The following is a 23,274-nucleotide window of genomic DNA, read 5'->3' as shown; positions in this document are numbered from 1 at the left end:
CCTGCAGCTGGGACACACACACACAGCGACATCACAGCTTTGACAGGCTGGTCTTCCCTGAGGGCTGACATGTTGTATGTCTTTGTGTGCGTTTGAAAAGTGGTGCTAAAAACAGTGATGTGCTCATAAATTCAGTGTATTCTTCAAGCATGTATAACTGATCAAATCTGGGCTCATTTTGATATTTTTACTTGTCCGTTAATTTTTTTCCTTATTTATATTTACATGAAAAAATGATGTGAAGTAGATAAATATCGGCACTATCAGTCTATTAGATACAGTTTCCTGGTACGCTGGTGCATGCATAGAAAAACATACATTGAGGACTTTTATGAAGTATTTTATACAAAGAATGGCTAGACTCCTGCTCAGATCATTTTAATTCTGGTTTCTCACTAAGAAGTTAGTTATTATTTTCATAGATGTCTTTGATTTTTCCTCATACGAGAGCCTCATCCCTGTGTCTGTGTGAGTCTGTGTGAGTGAGGCTCCATTTTGGTGGAGAAACACTGCCATCTAAAGGCAGTCTGCAGCACTGCATGGGTACAATAAGAACAACAACACTTGCACACATATCTATTGTCAGAGGGTTTTTTGATGATACACTGGATCACTATGCATCTCTACAGTGGAGTGTGGTCTGTAATATTTAAGTTGGAGGATGAAGAATCATTTATGAACACATAAAATTCAGACATGGAGCAGACCATTGTGATGTGAGGAATCATGGCTTCAGAACTAGGTGAGAGAGTCAGAATTGAAATTGTTCTCCTGATCAAAGAGCAGCTTTCTTAGCGTCAAACAAGACTCGACTACAACACAGATCCAGCAGGAGGACGCGGAGTTAAAGACAGAGTGACAGGAGGAAGAAAGAAAGGCGGATCAGGCATGAGATCATTTAAGTAAATGAGGAGAGATAGTTAGTTTGAATTTGAATGAAAGAAAGAAAGAAAGAAAGAAAGAAAGAAAGAAAGAAAGAAAGAAAGAAAGAAAGAAAGAAAGAAAGAAAGAAAGAAAGAAAGAAAGAAAGAAAGAAAGAAAGAAAGAAAGAAAGAAAGAAAGAAAGAAAGAAAGAAAGAAAGAAAGAGAAGAAAGAAAGAAAGAAAGAGGAGGAAAGAAAGAAGGAGGAAAGAAAGAAGGAAAGAAAGAAAGAGAAAGAAAGAAAGAAAGAAAGAAAGAAAGGAAGAAAGAAAGAAAGAGAAAGAAAGAAGGAAAGAGGAGAAAGGAGGAAAGAAGAAAGAAAGAGGAGAAAGAAAGAAAGAAGGAGGAGGAAAGAGGAGAAAGAAAGAAAGAAAGAGGAGGAAAGAAAGAAGGAGGAAAGAAAGAAAGAAAGAAAGAAAGAAAGAAAGAAAGAAAGAAAGAAAGGAGAAAGAAAGGAAGAAAGAAAGAAAGAAAGGAAGAAAGAGGAAAGAAAGAAAGGAAGAAAGAAAGAAAGAAAGAAAGAAAGAAAGAAAGAAAGAAAGAAAGAAAGAAAGAGAAGAAAGAAAGAAAGAAAGAAAGAAAGAAAGAAAGAAAGAAAGAAAGAAAGAAAGAAAGAAAGAAAGAAAGAAAGAAAGAAAGAAAGAAAGAAAGAAAGAAAGAAAGAAAGAAAGAAAGAAAGAAAGAAAGAAAGAAAGAAAGAAAGAAAGAAAGAAAGAAAGAAAGAAAGAAAGAAAGAAAGAAAGAAAGAAAGAAAGAAAGAAAGAAAGAAAGAAAGAAAGAAAGAAAGAAAGAAAGAAAGAAAGAAAGAAAGAAAGAAAGAAAGAAAGAAAGAAAGAAAGAAAGAAAGAAAGAAAGAAAGAAAGAAAGAAAGAAAGAAAGAAAGAAAGAAAGAAAGAAAGAAAGAAAGAAAGAAAGAAAGAAAGAAGAGGAGCAGATCAATGCTGTCATTAAATTCAGGTGCAGCTGGAAGGGGAGGAGTCACCGAGGAACTGAGGCACCTGACTCACAGTTCCGGTTTCCCCGAGCTCAGGATTAACAAACTCAGAGTTCTGATAAACTGACTTCCTGCATCCTGGCAAAGCTTCAGCCTCAGGTGTGAAGACCTAAAACATCAACCCTGCGAGCTCCAAAGTCTGGATACAGTCGTTTTTCTCATGAACACAAACATTCACAGATCGGCACATTCAGCAGAATAGTTTCTGAACAAACCAACATCAACTGTACACGCACGCACGCACGCACGTCAGCTGGGTGAAATGTTTGGGTTGATAGTCTGACATTTCATGGTCATTATCCACCATTACACCCAGCAGGGGAGGACACATACACACGGTGGGGGGAGTCGGTGGTTTTGAGCCATAATTTCAGCAGGCATGAGGGGGAAATGACGGCGGGGGTGGGAGGCAGGAAAGTGAAGCACAGTGATGCATTTCTGACATAAAAGGAGAGGAAAGATTACAGCTGTTGTTTGTTGGCCTTTTCACAGAAGAGCTGTGATTATGGGCAGTTATGACGGGACGGGACGTGACGGGGGGGGGTTCTCCACAGAAGACCCAGAGGAGAGAGAGAAGAACACAAAGGTTAAAAAATTAGAAAGAAAGAACCACCGCTTAGAGCAGAGGAGACCAGAGGTAAAGGAGTTCCAACTGAATATGCAGAAGTCAAACTGCACAAGCAACTAAACTAAACGCTGTTCAAGCACTAAATAATTCACAGCACTTGTTTTCGGTGCTGGGCCGCACATTTGGGCGGGGTTACCGCTGTCGGGACAGATCAGATCATCACGTCTGACAAGTGGTCCCCTCACAGGTGAGGCTCAAAGGAGCTGAAAGCTACCGAATACAGCAGAGAAAGGGTCACTCAGGTGTGCCGTGAGCTAAAATATAATTCTTCATTATGTATGATCGGTCTTTAAAGGTTCTTCTCATTATTTCCAGTCATATTCAAAAGGTAGATATTCGTAATGAAAATACCCTAAACAAAACATTTAAGACATTTTATGGTGGAGTGCCACAATAAAACATTTAACTCAGTTTTCCTCTATGTTAGTTTCATCTCCACAACAGTCCCAGGTTCTCTTGTGGTCCTGACTGTGGGACTAACTCCCTTTTGGAGTGACCCTCTAGTGGATATTAGAGAAACTACAGTTTTTGGTACTTGAGCGTAGTTGAACCTTTTATTGCCAACAGGCACACCTCCGCTCCCATACATCATCATGCCATCAGCAAGGAACATTACATGGTTTCATGAACAGCACTAACTGTAAAAACTGGTTGCAGCATCATTTTCCCAGGAAAGGCAGTTTGGTTTTTTTTGAAGCTCCATGTTTGAATTTGTGACTTTCTATATGTAATTTTATCATGAGTGTAAATGTTCTGTTGTTTTATTGGTATTTTAAGGTTTTTAGCACCGATCGAACTTTTTAATTTCGTTGTTCAAGCGACAATGACAATAAAGATATTCAATTCAATTCAATTCAATTCCTCGGATGCTGAGAACTATGCACTTTTGGAAATGGAATTTTGATGCACATGTGTTTTTTTGCAAATTATGCAGAGTGTGCATTTTACTTTCATTTTTATTACAATTTATAAAAATGGGTGTATCTCAAAAACAAAGTTATGTGCACACTCAAAATAATTTTTTGTGGTTTGAAAGGATTTTATGCAAATTTTTTCCTTTTACAATTTCTGTATCTATGTTCTGGGTAGTTTATTGCATTTTTTTATGTTTTTATTTAGTTACTATAAACTTACTACACACGCATTTTCAAAACAGGGGATATAAAGGATGTATTGATGCACAGGAAGTTGGGGAACAAAGGCACTACAGCATGTAAAAATGAAAAAACAAGCTGTGGAGGGCTAATTTTAAACTAGAAAAATAAATGAAAAATAAATGATTAGGACCCAGTTTCAGATTTGAGAAAAAAAAACACTTTTTAAAAAAAGGGCTACTCTAGTAGTTTGGACTTGTGCTGGTACAGGTCTAAATGTTGAAAAGCTGGTCTCTAGAAAGTCTCTGACAAAAGAAACGCTGGACTCATTCTTTTTCACCATTATGACATTTAATATCATCGTTCCCTGGAGAAGTCACTGTACGGTTGACCTTTGGGTCGTCTCCTGCAGAGTTTTAATTGGTCTGACTTGAGCCAGCAGCTTTGTGACTGAGCTGACGTGTGTGTGTGTGTGTGTGTGTGTGTGTGTGTGTGTGTGTGTGTGTGTGTGTGTGTGTGTGTGTGTGTGTGTGTGTGTGTGTGTGTGTTTTGAATGATGCAAAGAGAAAATCATTATATGAGGAGCATAAAGAGACATCTGAACTTCGCAGAAATGAAAAATTAACATTTGACAAACCTCAGCTCCAGTCTGAGAAGATTTACATTTAGAAAACAAATCCTCGTTTTGAGCAACAAAAAATAAATAAAAATTTAAAAAAAATAAAAGTAGAATCAGGATTTACCACAAAGTGTTGAAAAGATTCCCAATCTGAATCAGATTCCTGAAAGTGACGTCAATCCGGAACCTCTATTATTTTAATGACCACCAGGGGGGCGACTACTTCGACTTCTATGGTCTTCTGTGACCTCTATGAACTTAATGGGCTCAGTCAGTAGTTTCAGGTCATAAACAGATCATCAAGTCCTTTTGGTGGATCTCAGGCAGGTCTGGTGTCCCCTGTTTCTAAGGTTATAATTGCCAATCTCGAGGTTTCATAACGGGACATCACTATTAATGGGTGATATTTAATACTAGAGGATTTGCTGAAGGAGTGCAGTGACCAGTTTGCAAGTAAAAATTGCAGACGTGTATTTGTAGGAGTATTCATTCTGCAGAGCCAACTTAAAGGTAAGACAGTATTTAATGACAGAATAATAGACGTGTGAGGGTTGTGACAGGCAACCGCGCTGCAACAGTTTATATTTATATCTGCAGTTGTACTTGCAGGTGCTTTAAAAATATACACACTACTCTCTTTACTGTTGTATATGGGTTTTTGAGGACTCTCTTTAAAAAGAGATGCTGATCTCAATGACATATTAAAGTAAACATTTAACAATAATTCGATCTATAATGAAAACTATAAGACGTGTACTTGCAAACTTGTGTGATCTGTTGCTCAGTGATCTGTCTTAAAAAGCAGCTTAAAACTCATCATTTTAATGATATTTGTTTTGACATTTTGGCTGTATTGTCTTATTTGTGAAGCACTGTGTGATATTTATCTTTAAAGTCCCACACAAATACAATTTTGCTTGCTTACTCCTTTACTGATCTAACATATTGAAATATCTAGCATGTTAATTCAGCTAACAAATGCAATCCAGACCATTTTTCCCCACAGGTGGCTCAGAGTCAGGGTCTTTCCTTTGAATTTAATAAATACCAATAGCCTCACAGTGTGCAGAAAAAACAAGTGTTGCGTGCATTTGGATTTCTCGGGATCTGATGGTAAACAAATATTCCTGTATACATGCTACAGGTCAACCGTTATATGCACATTTCTTTGTTTCATTTTTTTTTGTGCCTTTTTCTGTTTAACTTATTTCTTCCAGTGTGTTTGTGACTTTTAGTGGTCATCCTCACCTTGTCAGCGTTGTCTGCAGCCAGCAGGTTGGTGGCAAGCGTCTGCAGTTTGTGTTGAGCCATGTTCTTCAGTGCGGCCAGGCTGCGGCGGGTCATCGCCTGCTTCAGGTTCACCGCCGAGTGGCTCAGAGCGTCCACAGTAGCTGGAGCCAGCTCATCACAGGCATTAAGGATCTCTACTGCAGTTATTCCCATCACACAGCGGTCCAACGCTCCTGGAGAACCAAACCAGTAAACAAATCTGCCTCAGCCTCAGAAGATACAAGCTACACACAAACGAACAGTCTGGCATTTTCTCATATTTTCTGTATTCATATTTGCACCCCCTGGTCCACCATGGCCCACCTGCAGGTGTACGCCTGTGCACAGTAAACCTGAAATATATAGATTCATTGTTAATTTCTAATACATAAGTGCCTTGTTTTTTTCTCATTGTGCCCATTCACTTCCCAATTAGACCAGCTAAAGATTCTGCATGAAAAGAAACTGCTAATTGGCTGGTTTAAAGTCCTTGTAGCTGCAGGTCTTTAGCACTCACTGTTTTAGTTGACTGATGGTACTCTATTAAATCCATCCATCCATTCTCTGTCGCTTATCCTTGTCAGGGTCACAGGGGGGCTGGAGCCCATCCCAGCTGTCTAGGGCGAGAGGCAGGGTACACCTATGGGCAATTTGGAGTTACCAATTAACCTATCCCCACTAACTGCATGTCTTTGGACTGTGGGAGGAAGCTGGAGTACCTGGAGAGAACCCACACAAACACGAGGAGAACATGCACATTGAAGGACCCCGGCCTGACGGTGGAACTGAACTCAGGACCTTCTTGCTGTGAAGCAACAGTGCTAACCACCGTGCTGCCCCTCTATTAAATCCATAGGGTAGATATAGATAGCTCTATACCTCAAGCTCTTACCTGCAGTACAGTCCTCAAAGGTTATTAGGTTAATTTGGTAGTAGCACTCAGTTTAAACAACACAAGGATAATAAAAAGCAATAAAAATATGAAACACTGCACTCATATGCAGCTTTAAAAAGGAAATTCTTGCAGTGTATGACAAGCGATTTTTTAATAATCTATTTTACATTTAACTAAATTTCTAATTTTTAAATGACAAACGTGTCATAGTAGATCCCTAAGTAAACAAAGGAGTTGTGTTTTAAGCAGACAGAAATAAAATAAAAAATTTACATGTAAAACAGTAAGTAAACCTAAAATATCTCAAGAGATATTTCAGGAGAAAAAGATTCACTAGAAAGAGCCAGGGTTTGTAAACTATTTTCATCCTGCACTGATCTTTTTTATCAATAAATTGGAAATGGTGAAAAATGTCCAGTGTAATTTCCTTCAATACAAGATTGTATTAAAAGTATGTTTAAAAAAAAAAAAAAAAAAAAATGCCTGTCATCTGTTGACCACCCAATCAATTAATTGAACCACTTACACTCTAAAAGGTGATTTCATCTGAATAAACAGAAAATACGCTTCACACTGGATAAAACTAAAGCAATCCTGCATGGGTGGGTCTTAAGCTTCTTTTTAAAAAGAGAGTTCTGCAAATTGGACCCAGCTACAGCCAACATTTCACTGAGCTCAGAGGCCCAGGAGCTACATATGGATGAAGCAGTTCATTAATACAAAGTAGAAATTTGACCATGAAGAGCTCCAATAGTGATCTCTGAAATCTTCAACTCAACCCTAAATTTTAAGGGTTTCCAACGCACCTTGTTTGATCCAACTTTGACAGAACAGAAGGTGTTGTGTTGTGTTGTGTTTTGTTCAAAGGGCCTCAGAACTGCACTGAGTTCTGACCTCGACCCCGTCCGGCATCGTCAGGATGAACTGACACATTGATGGTTTTATCTCAGCCTCTCTCTCACTCTCTCTCTTCATTCTCATCACACACACTCGCCTTCTGTTTCCATCAGTCTCCCTCCTCTTGCCCTTGCACTCTCCTTTTATTTATATCAATCTTCCAATCTCTCTCACACCATCTCAGACTCACAATCATTATCTATAGTCTCTTGAATATGATTCAGGTCACAGACGATCTTCTCCAGTGTAACAATTCTCCACCTTTACAGAAAGAGACGGGCTTTAGAGAGACATCATTAGCTGCAGACAGAGCTGACATCAGTATTGGCTCTGGTATTGAGTGAGAGGAGAAGTGGCACCATTATACCTGTGTGTGTATAGGTGTGTGTGTGAGTGATGAAGGCCCATGAGCCATGGCCCCATTACATGTCCAACGCCTGAGTACACACACACCTTCCTTAATTTCACACTTAGATACCCTGCAATTTCCCAGCACTACAGCTCATTCAGGTCTCTCACACACACACCCCTACACCTGGTCTGTTCCAGTACCCAGTCATCATTCAAGTTAATGCTACCTCTATGCTGTGCCACATGGTGCAGACTGCACAGGAGCTAGCAGGTACAGAGGAACATGTTCACTTCGTTTCTTCATGTCAGGATGATAAGATGGATATTGTTAAGCACAGAGCTCAAATTAGGATGACTGGGAAAACAAAAAAAAAAAAAAAACAAAGGATGAAGCTGCCACGTTGACTTTTTGGAGCTATTGTTGGACGAGAGCTAAGTTATTGTTCAGCCAACACAAGCGAGCCTGTTCATCAGGCACAAATATGAGTTTTGGGGGATTATTACGTGGCTGTAGTTCAGGAGGCAGACCTGCTATCTACTAATCAGAAGGTTGGTGGTGTTTGATTCTTGGCTGCTTTAGTCTGCATGGTAAAGTATCCTTATCCAATATACTGAGCCCCAAGCTGCTATCTGATACGTTTATTGGAATATGGATGTGAATCTTAGGAAAAGTGCTTGTATTAATTATTTGATGAGTGTATGAGGACTAACTCTATTGAAGCCAGTGTCTATGGGTCATTAGGGGAACTGCAGAGAGCAGCCCCCCCCCCACTTAATGCATGCTTAGCATTAAGACAATAAGTATGAGGAAACTGCAAACCTGAACCTTTCAGCCGTAGTAGCAGCTCGCAAAGGTCATAAGGTTTCCATGTTCTAGTACAGTGAAAACACCTCCTTGATGGTCCTCTGGTTCTCACCTGTGTCCATCTGCCAGACGTACACAGAGCCGTCAGAGCAGCCCACCACCAGGTAGTCGTCTGCCGGGCGCCACTTGATTACTTGGATGGGGAAAAGGTGCCGCGACGCGAGCATGATGCACTTCCTCTCCCGGAGACTGAGCAGGCCGACAGAGTGGTCGCTGGCCACCGAGCAGACGCAGTGCTGCACCCGAGTCTGCAGAGTAAACACAGCAGGAAGGTGAGGCAGAGAATCTGAAGACGTCCTTGCAGGTCACGGAAGGGTTAGCAGACAATAAGTCAGAGTAGAAACTCAATACGGCCTCTGAATCGTTTAATATTATTTTATTTTCAAGGATTTCAAAGCATTTAAAACCACTCAAGATGTGAGATTTGATTGAATTTAAATGGAATGACCCTTTTTAGTCATTAGTGACTGCACTGCTGCCAGGTCTTCTGATCTCTGGAGTCAGATATCACTGGTAAAAAAAAAAAAAAAAAAGATATCTGCTCTCTATGACATCAAGTAGAGCCAAAACTGTGTGAAACTCATTAGAGCATCCTGAAGCCTGACCGTCCGCCTCACAGTTTACTGTTTAATATGAAGAACGAAATTGGAACAGGACATATGTGACAGGAAATGAGCAACAGTTACAAAAGGTACCCTTTACTATTAAAAGAATGAGAAGAAGCCCATCTGATGTCTTCATTAAAGCTTGTGTGTGTAACAGCTCAGCCATTGTACTCAACAGCATTAGTGTGATTTCCATGGCAGCAAAACATCTCTAACTATTTATTTTAATGTCATGTAAACAATACGAAGTCCTCTCTGTGTAGTTTCAGGTGGGCTTCTGAAACCACAACAGCACAAGGGTCTCAACTTATTTCCACAGTAACGATGACGACTGTAACCTCGTAACATTTAAATCTAATGTCAAACGGCGTCACAGAGACGGCAGAACAAAGCCTGAAAGCAGACATAGACCCGTGCGGTGGTGGTCTTACGCTGCAGTTTTCTGGCGGAACGATGAGCTGCGTGATCTCCCCTCCGTGGACGCAGAAGATGTGCTTCATCTCCCCGGTGAAAATATCCCAGACAATGACGGAGAAGTCTACTCCCCCAGACACCAGCGAGCGCTGGTCGTAGCGTGGCGAGACCTGGTATGGGTACAGGACGCAGGTCACCTTGTTGCGGTGGCCTCGTAGGGTGCGGTGAGGCGGCCAGCCTGCAGAACAGACCGACACAAAGGTCAAAGGTTATTAAAGTCAACTAAAACTAGAAATAGGCATGAAAATGAATTTTAACTGATGTAAAAGGAGTCAAATTGAAACAAAACTTCCCTAGATTTGTTAGTGTGTCTGTATAGTTTGTTTGTCTCACCTCTCCTGAGCATGTGCTCGCCCTGCAGCAGCTGGACGATGGCCGTCTGAGTGGCGGGAACGAGGATGATGCTGCCGTCTTCTCTCCCACACACCAGGCGCCCCTGAGAGGGGATGTAGACGCTGGCTGTCACCTGAGGTGAAGCAAACACGCACACACACACATGTTTGTTTTCATTTTTGAATGTTTTCAACTCTGTGAGAATATTTTGAATCTTTAAAACAACTTCTTTTATAATTTAATGAGAACATTTCTGTGTTCAGACCTTAATGGGTTCGTCTTTGCCTGGCAGGACGCTGAGCTGGTCGATGATCCCCGAGGACACTGGGGTCAGCTTATCAAACGCCTCTTGCAGGCTGATGGTGAATGACACCTGCAGCTCTGCAGTGATACAAACAGACAAATGACTCGTTTAGAGATCAGCCTTCTGAAGGACTTGAGGATGAAGAGGAAGCTCTCCAGAAAGTTGAACAATGCAATCAGGCATCTTGTAAAGGGGACCTATGCTGCTTTGCTTTTTTCTCTTTCACATTTTTCTTAAGAAAATAAATTCTATGAATCAAGTTTTTCTGTTTGTTTGTATTTTTGGACCAACAGACTAACGACCTCCGTTAGTACCAACTTGTTAACAATGGGCTGCTTTAAAGCTCAAAACAAAAAGAGATCAATGTAACGTCATGCTGAGTTTTTGAAGTTCAAGAAAAAAAGCAAAGTTTTATGAAAAGACTTTTACTGGAGAAACCTCACCATCTTTCCCCCTTCCCTACCTGCGGAGGTGGACTGTGGCTGCAGAGGCGAGGTGTCCGGGATGCTCCACAGGGACATTCTGCCCGCCGAGTCCCCCTGGATCAGCAGCTTATGGAAGGGCTCCCTCCGGCTGAAGAAGAAGCGGGTCACAGGAGGGCAGATGAGGAGCTGGAGGAAGGCAGGAAAAAAAAATACATGTCAACACCAACAAGATGTGACGCCTCAAAGCTCCCCAGTGACAGCTGGAAAACATCTTTAAAGGCTCTCCAATTGGCCAGAACACTACCACCAACACAGGAATATGCTGAACTTTGTAAGCTGAGCTTAAATTTAAGAGCCAAGTGAAGCTGAAATGGTTGGTTTTGCTCTCAGGTTGTCTTCAAACAAACTGCAACAACACACAGCAAACTGCAGAAAAGCAGAACCACACATCTCTGATCTACAAGCGCTTTTTTTGTTTTGTTTTGTTTTTGTTTTTTAACTCTGAGATGAAATAAGCCGAACTCATGGATGGCTGTCTCAGCACCATCTCTTGGTTACATGAGAGCCTGATACGAGGCTCTGAGTCAAAGATGAGATCAGTTTTGTTGAGTATCACCAGAAAATCGGAGCAGATTCTGTTCCTTGGCTCAATAATTCTGGACATCATATTAAAACTGACCTCTCTGGGAGAGAATAAACACGACTGGAATCACACTTTAGCATTTCATACCATTTAAAAAAAATAAAAAAAATAAAAATCCAAAGGTTACTGAAAATGGTGGAGATGGGAGGAGGGCAGCAGAGCTTTAATTGCCTAAAAAACAAAAGCAATCCACCGCTAACCAAAACGGGGCTCACTTACATCTATTATCAATACATGAAGTAATAAAGAGTGAAAACTGATTAATGTGAAGAGCAGTGCGAGAACAGGTCTCAGAGTGCAGTTTGGGCTGCTGGCAGGCGTGGGGGGGTTGCGATGATGAAAGCCGGTGAACCTGCAGGCGTGGCGTCACTGCGTAATGGCTGAGGGGGTGAAGAACGATCGGTTAGTTCAGCTCACCTGAGCGCTGTGGACGAGCAGTGAGGGTATGCAAAGTGCCACCAAATGTCACACAAACACACACAAACCAAACCACATCTTTCGGTAAAGATGCAAACAATTAAACAGCAAGGAGAGTTTAAGTTCTCAGCAAAAACCACCAGAGAGGAAGCAAGAAAAACAGAGACGGGACACCCACTGCACCTCATTCATCTGGATAACTAGAAACACAATATTCAGTTCTGTGACGTCTAACCTGAATTTCTTTTAACCTATTATAATATTTAATGCAAATAGAAAAAAGTGAGCAAAACTGTACAGAATTAACATCACTACAAAAAAAATTAATTTGTAACTTCTAAAGTTATAAGTTACTCTTCTCTTAGTTAGTAAAACTGAACACTTCCTGTAGATATTTCAAATTAAAAGCCAACCAGGAAACAGAATTTTAGACCAGGGATGACGGAAAAAAACTTTGGAAATTTGGCCATGAAAATCAAAAAGCTGATTTTAGTTTAGAAAATCTCTCATTCTAGATGAACTTCAAGGTAATGAGGCCTGGGGCCAGAACATAGAAACACCCTTTTATCCAATCTGAAACTGTAAGAACAAATATGTCAATGTTATTAAGTACCATTCACACCGAGTTTTCATTTTGGAAATACGACTTAAACTAAACTGATGAAACCACTTCAAGCCTTTCACGTCCCTAAAACATCTGATGTGACTCGTCAGTTACAGTTTTAGTCCAAGGTGAGACGAGCTCCGAGAAGAAGACAAAAAATGACACTTTTCATTGTGGCTGACCCAACAACAATGTCAAACTGGGTTTACCTGAGCAACATAATATTATTTACAGTAAATAACTTATTATTACATTACATTAAATATTTATCACACCAGATGAATATAAAATCAAATTTTATATTTGGATTATTTATTTAGCTGGTGGTGATCATATGAAGTTGGCCCTAGCGCTGAAGCTCACGCTGGCTTTGGTTATGTGTGTGAGTTCTGTGCACCGTATTACAATTACGTGTCACATTTTAAAAAAAAAAAAGCATTATTGTAAAGGTACAAAAAGGTGGTATTCAGTAAAACTTGTGGACCATGACCATCTTTTCCATTATGCCAAGATAATAACCACCTTTTTGCTGTGTTATCGAAAATGTAGATATATAAAAGAAAATAAAGAAATTTGTCAAATAAAGGACATTGGTAATTATAACAACCACTCTGTAGCTTCCCTAATAGGGAAAAAAGCTGTTCCCTTCAAAGCTACATACCTTTTTTTATTATTCATCAACACTTCACAAATAACGTAGAGTTTTTGGCTGTTCGACTATGGCTGACCTATTGTGCGCCTTTGGTTTGTTATGACCTCCGGGACTCAGCGGGTCATTATTTGCTTAGAAAGCAGCTTGGGGGACTTTGCATGCATCTTCATCAGTATGAAGACAGATGAGGAGGGTGATGGTGCTTTTGGAGGACGAGTTTTGCTTTAGTGGGAGGAGAGCATGAAACCAGGTGAACCAGAGTGAGTTCAGTCCATCAATCAGTTAGGCAGGAAGGAAAACAAAGAGCGGAGCAAACAAAAACAGGCAGTCCATTCAAATAGTCATCAACTCAGCAGCTCACTCTCAAAACAACTAATTACCTCTTACAAGCAAAACAGCAGCCAGCAGTGGTTTGTTTTCCTAGCAAACTTACAGATATTACCATTTCTAGCATTTTCTATTATGATGGCGTTCCTCAAGGACTCATTCTTGGACCACTACCATTTTATGTACATCCTAAGCCACAGCTGCGCTGACATCAGAAATTAGTCTACGCTTTCATATAATAAAAATCTGTATATTCTTCTGATAAACAAAGTCCTGAATGATCAGGTTCCATTACATCTTACAGAACTCTTATAGACCCACAGTATCCCAACACTCTCAGTCACTCTCAGACTGCACATTTAAAACTGTTTCCTAGATTTTCCCAAAGTAAAATGGCACATCAGGAAAATGTTTTTTTGGAAACATCTGCCCACCACGCAACACATCACTATGTCAACAAGCCAAACTTCACTAACCAATCAAAAGCATTTGTCTTAGTGGTGCCTAAGTGTTTGCTTGCTTTTAAGAACTGAAAGCACATTTGAACCCGGAAATGGCTATGCCAATCGGAGACCTGCACCTCCATGATCCTGGTCCGACTGGAGATTTCTTCTTGTTAAAAAGCAGTTCTTCCTCTCCACTGTTGCCAAGTGTTTGGTCATAGCAGATGTTCTGACTGTTGAGGTTTTCGCTCTAATAGTGTTGGGTCTTTACCTAGTGTATAAAGGACCTTTGCACCCCCTGATGAGATGGGATGGTGTGTTTTTTACGACTGAAAAGTGTGAGCTGAAGAATGTGAGCCACTGAGCTGACGTCAACACTTTCACTGCTGTTCTCACAGTTCGCTCTTCTCACCTGGTTGTCACTTTCTGGCTGAGCTGCAAAGTCCCAAAGTCAGTTTGAAAATGTTCCAAGCATTTCAAAAGAAACCCAAAGAATAATTTCTATCAAAAATCAGCTTGAAAGAAAGATTAATCGAGCATTTTTTAACTCTGGCTTCTCCAGAGTAAGGAATTCTAAAAACTTATTCTGCCTCTTTTAGCTTTTGCAGCTTAGCCATGACAGTGAAACCTTCTTCTTCCTGCCTTTGCTTTCAGCATGTATTTTTCTTGGGCTTACAGGTGCCTCTAGAGGCCGGTGGTGGAATAACGGCTCTGGGGTGTAGAGCTCCAAGTCGTACCCGCTGGGAGGGAAGCACATCACCTCCAAAACCATCTCTTCCTCCTCACCTCCCTCTCCTTCCCTCTGAGAGGAGCGAGGGAGGGAGCATAAGGTAGAAACAGCAAAAGTAACAAAAAAGGCACAGACAGCACATTAATACCAACAAGACGACAAATTATAAATACAGACATAAAAAACTGAGGAAATTAAACCAGAAATGAACAGAACACAGAGTCAGGTTCATGCACACGGATCAAGATGAGACCTTTCATTTACATTTCCTGCAGCGGTTTCAAATTAAAAGCTTTAAAGGAATAAAGGGGAAACAGTGATGCGCTACCGCCTGGAACAACAGGTCACTGTTGTTGGACTTAAAAAGCTGATCTCTGCTGGCTTTTTTGTAACCTTGAAAACACAACCAGGTGTACTAATCCATGTGCATGAAGTAAACCTCACATATAAAAAAAATCATATAGACAAGACACAGCAGCCTGAAGACTTCAAGAACCACATTTATCAATATTATTGCAGAGCAGACAGCTAGTACCACGTTAGGTTGGCTTTACATAGCTAAAAGCAGGACAGGCCTGCTAGTTTGCTGCACAATAAGGTTACAGGTTTACTGACTTACCAACTACTGAAAGTCAATGTGAATAACTGGAGTTCATAACTTTTAGTTATGAAAAGAAATTTCCTGATGGAGGCTCAATGCTGAAATGCAGTATAAAATTTTTAGCTTAAACATGTCGTCTTCGTCTTCTTCTTCTTCTCATCATCATCATTATTATTATAACAATAATGATGATGATGATGATGATGATGATGATGATGATGATGATGATAATAATAATAATAATAATAATAATAATAATGCTCTTTTACCTGTGTTATTCTCACAAACTGTGTTTAGGATCTCATTCACTCACTTCTCAAAGTTTTTTAAACTAATCAAATGACGCCCCGTCAAGTCTATTCTATTTATAGTCTATAAACCATTTAAACAACAGAGGCTGCCTTTATAAGTTCAAAGCATCGGTATCAGTAGCTATATCTGCAACACTGGCCCGTTATTTACTTTGTATCAAATCGTTAAATATCCCGTCTTCCTCCCTGTGCATGCAATCTGAGGCGGATGGAGGACTCACCTGTTTGTCTGAGCGATCAGCGATGCGGTACACCAGCGGAGGGATCGAACCTTCTTTGGTTTTCCCAACGTCACTGCGGAAATGCTCACTAGCAGGCAGGCAGCTAAGAAACGCAAAGACACGTTTAGGTTAAGTTGTCATGACGATAAATCTGTCTTTTTCCTGCAGTGATGACAGATGAGCGGCAGGCTTACCTGGCTGGCAGCTTGTAGATGTAGCTGCAGCCATCCTCGGTCCAGATGATGACTTTGTCCGCGGCGATGAACTCACCTCCCGTCCAGGACTGGTCGTTGTCGTTGGACACCGAGCAGAGCAGGGAGTAATCGCCCGCATCAAACACCTGAGACAGACAAAAATTCATTAACATAACCATCTCTCCAGGCCAAGACTTCAGACTGCTGTGTGATGATATTGTAAAGAACCATCAGCACTCCTCTGTGGTAGTAGGGTTGGAAAATCGTCAAAATCCTCAGTGCATGTTTAGCTCAGTGGTTGAGCAGTTTTTAATACTCTGACTGGTGTTTCTCTGTTTGAAATGTGTGAAATTAACACCCTGATTAAGGCTTGTGTGTTCAAAGTCTCATAAGTGTAACGTGTGACTCAAATACAGTGGTCCCTCGCAATAACGTGGTTGACCTTTCGCGGCCTCGCTGTTTCAGATTTTTTTTTGTGCAAATATTATAGTTGATCTTTTTTTTTTTTTTTTTTGGGGGGTTAACAGCGCATTGTGTTCTGCGTCCTGATCGGCTGTAGACCATTGTCGATCAGTCTCCTCTGTGCCATGTCTCCTGTCCAGTACAGAATGCGTTCAGCTTGTCAAATTTACATAAATCTTCTATCACTAGCAGTGTGACTCTGAAGTACTGTACTGCATGTTTGTAAGTTTTCTCCCCAACAAACACAACAATGTCGACAAAATGTCAAAGGCACCTGCGATAGCACCCAAAAGGCAGAGGAAGATGCTAACCATCACACAAAAAGTTGGACTTCTGGACATGCTAAAGCAGGGGTGGGCAACTCCAGGCCTTGAGGGCCGGTGTCCTGCAGGTTTTAGATATCACCCTGGGTCAGCACACCTGAATCAAATGATTAGTTCATTACCAGCCTCTGGAGAACTTCAAGACATGTTGAGGAGGTAATTTAGCCATTTAAATCAGCTGTGTTGGATCAAGGACACATCTAAAAGCTGCAGGACACCGGCCCTCGAGGCCTGGAGTTTGACACCTGTGTGCTAAAGGAAGGCAGAATTACTATGTTTTTCGGATTATAAGGCGCATTAAGTGAAACAAAACAGTCAGATAAGTCAAGCTTTACTCAACTCATTCTTCTTGTTTCCTCTATAATACTGGACTTATTTTTCTATGAAGGTTTGAACTCTGAGGGTGTTTAAACAGGAGAGAAAAGTGTGAAAATGTTCGTGCCTGTCTGAGAAAAGTGTATAAAGTGTGTAGTGAGGGGTTTTACAGCCTTAAAACATCTATAATAATTGTAAAAAATAAAGTTGGCTACTTTGCAGATTTCACCTATCGCGGGTTATTTTTAGAACGTAACTCCAACGATAAACGAGGGACCACAGTACAGAGTTTTTCCTGGTTTCTTTTGGCTGCACTTCCAGCAGAATAAAAGAGATTTACCAGCAGATTATAATCAGGTATGACAACATTTTATACATTTTCTAAATCACCACCTTAATACATGCACAGTTGACACAAAGTTTGGGTTAATTTGTTGGTTTTAGTAGGGTATGACTTAACAACCTGCACATATAAAACTTATTTCTCTGTACAACAGGTATACTGCACTGCTCCAACAGCAGGTGAAGTATACAGGTAACCACAATGATTTACCCAGTAAGAAGTAAACCACCTTCATAGTATAGAAAACCCAAGGGTAACCCTCAAGTTACCTGCTACATAGTACAGGCTTTATGTGATTGGCTAAAATGGTATTACATGATAACATTTCTTTCACTCTACCAACTTTGTTCAAGCTTTTTTGATCAGTTTAAAATAGTTAACCTGACACAGGAGCCTTTCATCACGCTCGATCATCACTGTGACCATCATGCCAGCAAACCCCCAAGTGGTTCGTGCAGGTTCTTACCCTCCAGTATTTGGAGCACACGACCAGCAGGCTGCTCTGAGTGAAGGTGCAGAAGGAGATGCTCTGACAGCCCTGACAGTAGATCGGTTTGGACTCCTCTTCAAAGACAGGGTCCAAGTCCTGAAAAAACAGACAAAGAAATTACAAGTTAGATCCTGAGCAGAGCCATGCGTCAATGCTGGCGACACAGACAAGAAGGAAAAGATGTCTCCATGTTTGTGTTCATTTTTTTCCTTGATTTTTAAACAACCCCCTGGGCTGAAGTGCCAAAAGTTATAGTTCCTCTAACGTCCACTTGAGGCTGGCTCCAAAAGTGAGCGAGTTTCCACAGACTCTCATGTTTAAATGTCCAACTTTATATCAGAAATAAACATATGTGCAGCCTGCTGCAAAAAACAGTTTTAGACTATTGACAATTTCCTCCATCAGACTATGATACTTTAAAATTAGCGGTGCCACAGGTATCCTGAAACAGACACTAGTAAACTTGTTAGGCCTGACCTCCACTAAATGCTTGTACCTTTTTAAAGCTGTCCAGAAACCAATGGGTGACATCAAGCTGGCCACACCTATCTTTTATATACAGTCTATGATATTCTAATCTAAGTAGGACTGGGGAAGTCCGTGTTTTCTTAGCTTTACTTTATTTACAGCTTCATTTACGATGGTGTAACTGAAGCCTGATGCGCGTTTTAATAAACATCTGTATGGAGGTGTACCTGCATTCTGCTGACCTCAGGTGTTATGATCCAGACCTTCAGGATGCCCGTCACTGACACAGCCACAACCGTGTCCTCTGCAGAGAGACAGAACATAGCTTATTCACAAGTACAAACATGAAGAAGGCCACAGCGATGATGTTTTGTGCAGGGCAGTCTGCAAGCTAACATTCAAAGCAGTGAACCTGAGGGAAACTCACCTTGTGTGCGGTGGGATCGGATGATGCTCATAGAGCTAATCCAGTCAGGAGAGATCTTAGACACCAGCGAGTACAGGACCTCCAGGCTGGTGGCATCCACCACCAAGATTTCTGGGTAGTGGCCATTACAGAGGAGACGCCCCTCCCTCTGAGTCCCAATGGTGAACTGGTAGTACTGAAGAGGAGGTGGAGGAGAGTGAAGATTAAATGATCTGGATTAAAGGTCTTTTCAATCACCTTGTGGCTAAATTTTGGTCTCTACTTTTGTGTGCTGGTTAAATACTTTTCAGCTTTTTGTTGTTGTTTTTTTTTTTTTTGGTTACACCTGAGCTTTTTCCCCTTTTTCAGGGAAAAGGAAAATACACCTTAAAGCTTAGGGAAAGAGCACGACCATTCCCTTTGTATGCTCTCATTATGAAAACCCTACAGTAAATACTAGTTTACACTAATGGTACCATTAAAAAAAAAAAAGCCAAGTACAAAACATCTGACATAATTAACCAATGAGACTGTATTTGGGTTGAATAGATAAGGTGAGGTGGGATCAGTGCTATGTAAATGTACTGTTTAACATCTTGATGTCTGATGATCATTCACTGCATACGTGTGTGTGTGCTACCTGTATGCCAATGTGAGCACATGCCAGCTTTGTGAACTCAATACAGCGTCCGTCGTTCACGTCCCACAGACACATCTCCCTGTAAGGTCAACAAGCTGCTGTCACATATTAATGTACTTTGAAGAGCTTCCTCATACACAGAAGCTTAATCTGTTTTTAAGCTAATTATGGTTGTAGTAAAATGGACTGCATTCTTTTAGAAAACCACAGTGGTTGCAGTACATGAGATGGTCCCTTTCTTACACCAACAATGCCTCATCTCAAAAACCTCCAGCTCTGAAAATGACTGGAGCTGAAGTCAGGCAGTCTAATACACATTTACCACTGATGTGCTGTCCTGCACCAGTGCCTTCCTCTCAGACTTTTTAGGATTTCTCACACTTATGCATTTGTTGGAGTTTGGCTCAGAGGTTATGCTTTAAAAAAAATAATTTACATGTTGTAATTACTTATTTCATTGTTTTTAACTTTTTATGCATCACCCTGTCCAAACTAAACCTCCTACAACAAATAATCACAGCAGAAACACAACAGTGACTTCATTTAGGAGAGCTGTAACACTTATTTAATCAAAAAAGGCAAGCAGCAACCTCAGACTGAGAAATAAATCCAAAGAGTGCAGTTCCTTTTATGTCCATAAGTGAGTCAGTCGCTCATAGACTCCCATATTAAAAGATCCAAGTTTACAGGAGCTTACAGACTGTTACAGAGAACGGTTTCTGCCTCTATGGAGAGCTTTATCTTTTATAAGGCTCACAGTACACCCACCTGTTAACAGGTCATTAACAGATCAGTGTGTTATTGATCTATTAGCAGATGCACGTGTCTGCCAGTTCCATTCGTACAAGCCTCATACTCCACCCTTTCATCCAAATATGGGGACTTCTGGCTCCAATAAACCAAAATGCAAAAGGTAATAAAGTCTCAGTACAGGACTTTACAAACAAATGGACCACATTAGAGTCCCAAAACCTGCTGTTTATACAGTTTATGTCTGCAACATGTAACCACTGTACAGGCATAATTAGGGCAGATGTGACACATATTTAGGATGAAAAGGATCAAATTTAAATACCAGTCTTCAGAGTTTATTCCCAAAAATATTCTGACAAATCTTTCCACAACTGAGCCTCAGCACTGAAATGAAAATACTTTAAGACACAAGTTAAAAAAAAAACAAAAAAAACAAACAAATCACAAGAAAAGAAAGGTGTACACACTGCGACTGTACACACGACACACGTGAACGTGTTATATAAAAGTTAGCAAAATGAAGTCTCATGGAAGCACGCTTCACGCTTGCTCACCCGCTCTCAGATGCACTGACGATGTACTGTTTGTCACTGCACGCACTCGCTTTAGACAGGCAGGTGATGGAGGCTGTGTGACCAAACAGCATTGCCCTGGGACAAATCTGAGCAGGAAACATAAGAGAGGAGCAGAGCGTTTGATGAGAGGAGGAGGAGAAGCAGCTTGACTAAAGCTGCAGGACAAACACTCACCTCCAGCTCAGGCGTCATGTCCCAGAGACAGATCTGTCCATCGTGGCAGCCGGTGATGATGGTGCTAAAGTCATCCATCACCAGCAGGCTGCTGATGCAGTGGGTGGGAGCCGTGCGGCCCCAGAGCACTATGGGTAGAACCAAGTTGTTCCCCGACATTATGGTGATGTGTCTAGAAACAGAGGAAACAATGAGGCTTCGGTGTGGTAGAAGTCTGCCTTTGCTTAATGGTTTTACCAACATTTACATGTTTGTATGACTTCCTGGTTAACAGCAACCTGGAACAGTTTAGATTGGTGTGTTTTGGATCTCATGTTCATGCACAACAATCAGGAGGAAGTTCAATTTTACTCCAGCAAATAAAGCTGAATATCTGAGGACAGCAATCAGAACCAGGATTAAATCTCAAACAGCTAAAATACGACTGAAATAATCATTTATGACCCATTTCACATGGGAATACTTTTTTAAACTTGTCAAGTTTAAAAATTTGTTCTGCAGGAACAAATCTTTGATTGTGTTTATATTTAAAGTCCAAATTGTAATAAGTTACTAAAGCAGTAAGATAAATCTACTCAAGCACACCCTGCGATCTCTGCAGATCTTCCTGTGCACACTGCAGGTATCACTGCTAGAAAGTCTGAGGATGGCTGCTGTCAGTCTGCAGAAAGGTTTGCAACAAATATGAAATTTAGATTTAAAGATAACAGTTCATATGCAGACAGACAGCTTCCAGTTTATCTTTGTTCTGTAGCAGGTCTGCACAATAAATATAATTTTAATCTTAATCATAACTTTGGTTTCCCACAGTGAAATGAGTATGATCAAGTGATAATGAAAAAATGCTTGCTCTGCCAACAAAACAAGCTGTGTGGTGCAGTGAGCTTCAAGTCTGTAAGAGCAACACCATTAAAAGACAAGAAAAAAACAACAAAACTCAAACATGTGACACAGCAGAAGGTGAAGAGTTCATCCCTCAGTGCAGATCTTCGTCATACTCCGGATATTCTGCAAGTGATGTGACTCAAGAACAAATCTTATGCAAAGAGCACTGGAGAGTTTTCCTTTAAACAACAACCCAAAAAACACAACACAGAGACCCAACAAAAACATGATAAAAATAACAATGATGCAGAACAACACAAACAGGAAGTCAGCAAGAATGATTGTTAAAAAAAAACCACAACTTCAGTTAAGCAATAACAGGGCAGGAAGTTTGTAAAGTGACATTTTATTTACATACTTTTGATCACCATCAAACCATTTATTGATCCATAAACAGAGCCAATGTCATCCTGGAGGAGACCACATGTTTCATCACGTGAGGTAAATCAGGCAATCATTCCAATCAGCACTTGTATTGATTTGCAGTGACCCTTAGCTCCAAGGTGACAAGATTACTCAAAAGCAGCAACAGAGCCTCCTGATACTCTCACTGTGGGAGTTCAAGAGTTCAGGACTTTGGACCGTCACACTCACAAAGTTAAACCATGCTGGAGCAGTGAAAGCTCTAAGACCATTCATCCCCACTCATCTTTTACTCATCCCCACTAAAGAAAAACTGATGTGCAAACCAAAGCTGTGGCTCAAAAATTAACGAACAAATGAATCTGAGGTCCAAAATCCTGAGGTAAGTACTTAAACAGAGGCATGAACCCAAATACTCATAAACCAATCTACAAATTAAATGATGGTCCAAAACCTGAAGTAATGAGGTTGTACAAAGGAATAAATAAAACTTTGGCACAAATATCAGGATACAAATTGCAGTCATGGCTCAAAAAAACGTGGTATTAAGCTGCTGTTGCCCAGGACACGAGAGATGTTCAGGAAGACCTCCTCCTACAAGTGCAGATTCTTCATGATGCTTTCCACCAGGTCAGCCATGGATATACTGATAGTAAGCTTGATTACCAGAAGGGCTTGGACACTGAGTTACTAAAAGAAACTGTGGCTCAAAAATCAAAGTAAGATTTAAAGTGTGGACCAAAAGTCCCGGGTGGGAAGTGAAACTCTGCAATTAACTCAAACAGTGGCCCCTGAAACGCGTTCAGAAACGTGTTTACAGGCAGTACAGCCACGTGCTCACTTTACATCATATTTCTGCTCCTCTATTACTGAGAGTCAAAAAGGTTAATCCAGCTGCTCCAGTCTGACACAAACACACTATCAGTCTCAGGACAGTCACCCACACACACAAGAGCAATAAAGCCAGACAAATAACACACTCAACGTAAACATCATTAAGTCATCATCAGTAACCTTGGTGTCACTCGGGTTTAAAGCTAACACTGTTTAGAAAACACGGAGATGTTTAATTCAAGGCTAGCTGTTAAGCTAGCAGCTGGAAAAATACCAGCAGCGGATATTTGATCTTAAATCTACACATGAGTGATTAAAAGGATGCTGCACACCAGCTGCGCAATGATGTCTGAGACGCTGAGGCTAAACTGCACCTGCAATGTCGGGACTTCCAGGTTAGCAGCGCAGCTAACGGAACCAAAACAT

The 23,274-nt window shown here is 40.8% G+C and overlaps 1 protein-coding gene across 2 annotated transcripts in view; it reads right to left on the bottom strand.

Annotated features, from left to right (window-relative positions):
* LOC116311395 (WD repeat-containing protein 7) overlaps window positions 1-23,274 on the bottom strand; it is a 110,820-nt gene that overhangs the window by 87,335 nt on the left and 211 nt on the right. Inside the window, exons 2-15 of one of the 2 annotated variants that reach the window (XM_031728497.2) lie at window positions 20,767-20,938; window positions 20,572-20,678; window positions 19,265-19,343; window positions 18,646-18,820; window positions 18,446-18,522; window positions 17,727-17,846; window positions 15,818-15,963; window positions 15,624-15,726; window positions 10,713-10,860; window positions 10,211-10,326; window positions 9,946-10,078; window positions 9,570-9,790; window positions 8,586-8,781; window positions 5,505-5,719 (exon numbers count right to left, since the gene is read on the bottom strand). In XM_031728497.2, coding sequence (XP_031584357.1) covers window positions 5,505-5,719; window positions 8,586-8,781; window positions 9,570-9,790; window positions 9,946-10,078; window positions 10,211-10,326; window positions 10,713-10,860; window positions 15,624-15,726; window positions 15,818-15,963; window positions 17,727-17,846; window positions 18,446-18,522; window positions 18,646-18,820; window positions 19,265-19,343; window positions 20,572-20,678; window positions 20,767-20,925 — 1,995 coding nt within the window. In that variant the 5' untranslated portion in view covers window positions 20,926-20,938. The remainder of the gene's footprint in view (window positions 1-5,504; window positions 5,720-8,585; window positions 8,782-9,569; window positions 9,791-9,945; window positions 10,079-10,210; window positions 10,327-10,712; window positions 10,861-15,623; window positions 15,727-15,817; window positions 15,964-17,726; window positions 17,847-18,445; window positions 18,523-18,645; window positions 18,821-19,264; window positions 19,344-20,571; window positions 20,679-20,766; window positions 20,939-23,274) is intronic. The other variant, XM_039614833.1, reaches the window with a different exon arrangement.

Source organism: Oreochromis aureus, linkage group 7 (genome assembly GCF_013358895.1).
Source record: "Oreochromis aureus strain Israel breed Guangdong linkage group 7, ZZ_aureus, whole genome shotgun sequence".
In the NCBI taxonomy this organism is placed as follows: domain Eukaryota; kingdom Metazoa; phylum Chordata; class Actinopteri; order Cichliformes; family Cichlidae; genus Oreochromis; species Oreochromis aureus.
Note: the sequence above shows the minus strand (reverse complement) of the source record. Positions and strands in the feature narration are given on the sequence as shown.